This window comes from Limulus polyphemus, unplaced genomic scaffold (genome assembly GCF_000517525.1).
Source record: "Limulus polyphemus unplaced genomic scaffold, Limulus_polyphemus-2.1.2 Scaffold765, whole genome shotgun sequence".
NCBI lineage: Eukaryota > Metazoa > Arthropoda > Merostomata > Xiphosura > Limulidae > Limulus > Limulus polyphemus.
The window spans coordinates 109922-112172 of NW_013666375.1; the positions used below are offsets into that span (position 1 = coordinate 109922).

The 2251-nt window shown below is 33.5% G+C and overlaps 1 protein-coding gene across 1 annotated transcript in view; it reads left to right on the forward strand.

Annotated features, from left to right (window-relative positions):
- The window catches only part of LOC106460401, a 122238-nt gene that overhangs the window by 90048 nt on the left and 29939 nt on the right, over positions 1-2251 (forward strand). The window contains exon 26 of the mRNA XM_022387115.1: positions 1630-1800. Within this exon, the coding sequence (XP_022242823.1) occupies positions 1630-1800 (171 nt within the window). The remainder of the gene's footprint in view (positions 1-1629; positions 1801-2251) is intronic.

Sequence of the window (2251 nt, forward strand, 5' to 3'; positions counted from 1 at the left end):
ATATATATATATATATATATATATATATATATAATAATAATAATAAACTATGAAACTGTACTGTGTCTCTTATACCAACGAAAGTTTTCGAACTTCTAGGCCTCTGGTCGTCAGAAAATTCTCAGGGGTTTTTGGGTATGGCCAAGAAGAGCTCAGAAACTCCTTATTGTAATCAGTTTATAATTAGTACTTATTTCACAAACATTTCAACTCCCCCCCCCCTTGCTACTGCCGGCGAATGACGCATATGCGCGCCATCTCCGTTTAAACAACAAAATAAATACCGCGCTTGGCGCGGATGCTTTGCTAGTTTTGCTAAAATAAATCTCCAAACGATGAATAACAATGTTTTTAAATTATTTTTGATAATAAGCAGCTTTTATTCCCTTTCAATATTAACTTAATGTATCTTAGACAAACCAGAAAAATTGTTTACTGAAGGTGATATGTTTTGTATGACATATAGGGGCAGAGTAAAATATCCTTGGCTCTAAGTAAATATTTATTAGTATAGAGAAACACTACAACGGAATACACATTTATTTGATTTTTTAAGTGTGCTGCATAATTAATTAAGGTTTTGTAGAAAAATTTGATATAACTCAATAGGTCAACTCAGTCGTTTTTTCTAAAGTTATCTATAGTGTACTGACATTTTAGCCGCGGCATATCGGCTCATAGAATTGCTCTGAGTTTCTCAAGTACAAACTTTTAGCTCATAGCTCCGCCATCTCTTGACCAATTTGAGATCTAATTACAGTTTTGGACTCAGGAGGTCTCCGACCCTTTCGAATGGTGTATTTGATCACGCTCAATGTCTCCCAGATTAATTTAACTATAATCCTGCCTAAAATAATTTCAATTTGAGGGTAGGCTGGTAACAAACCTGATAAGTAATAAAATCGAATCGGTTATACGCGCGTCCCACACTTGATATTTCTGGCGTACAAAAATACATGTAGTAAAAAAAAAGGTAAGTCATACATTAATTTACTCTAATCTGGCCTAAGATAATTTCAAGTGCCACGGCTATTGAGGATTCCCTCTTGTTTTTCGTCTAATATGCATCAAAAATTAAATCATTTCAGTCAAGTAACTCAAGCAATAAAAGGTATATATATATATATGTGTGTGTGTGTGTGTGTGTGTGTGTGTATCAAACTATTACATGGCTAAATGTAAAATAATCCAATTTCGCCAGGACATGACAAATCATTACAAGACAGTTGTATTAATGTTTTAAAGTTTATAAATTTTGCTATAGTAGCACGTGAAACGTATATGCATCCCAAATTTACCCAGGACACAATATGTAGAACTTCGTTGAACAGGAGAAACAAAATGGATTTTTCAATTTTTTTTACAGTATGTTTTGCTAATAACATATTATATTAGCATTCATTTTTTGATGGATTGTTCTGCATAAGACTAGTCCTATAGCTCCAGCCTTATAATTTATTCAACTCATTGTACTTAGATCGGTATCACAACTGGTTAGTTCTCTCTAGATCAAGGAATTATTGCGCTTAAAAACAACTAAAATCAGTATACATTTTTTGTATTATAATTTCATTTACTGTAAATTCAACGTTTATTCGATTATTTATAACGATTATTCAACGTTTTCAGGCTCTAATGAGAGACTACGAGAAAGGTGATTCGTCATTGAGCAGGATGTGGGAACTTGGAGTTTTCGGACGATTGGTTGAGGAAAGGGATCAGATTCGAGATCTGGCTGTTCACCGTTTTGGATACATGCCCAACTACGTCAAACAAAGGATGCTCATTTGTGTTATTTGGGTAAACGTTTCGGTGACTTACTTCTTAGGTTATAATAGCGAAACTAACCGTAAAAAACAAATACCCGTTGTTTCAACATTACTTAAGCTCTTAATTTTTTCATTCTTCGTGCCTTTCTAGATTTCAGATGTTTTTGTTGATTACATTAATATAATCTTACTTGTTCTCATGAAATATTCTCAATTAGATTCGAAAAATATCAAATATGTACGATTATTTTCAAAATATTTTTATAGGTGTTGTTGTAATGTGATGCAGTACTTGTGTTGTGATGGTGGTGTTGTAATGTGGTGCAGTACTTGTGTTGTGATGGTAGTGTTGTTATGTGATGCTATAATTGTGTTGTGATGGTGGTGTTGTAATGTAATGCAGTACTTGTATTATGATGGTGGTATTTTAATGTGATCCAGTACTTGTGTTGTGATGGTGGTGTTGTAATGCGGGGCAGTAC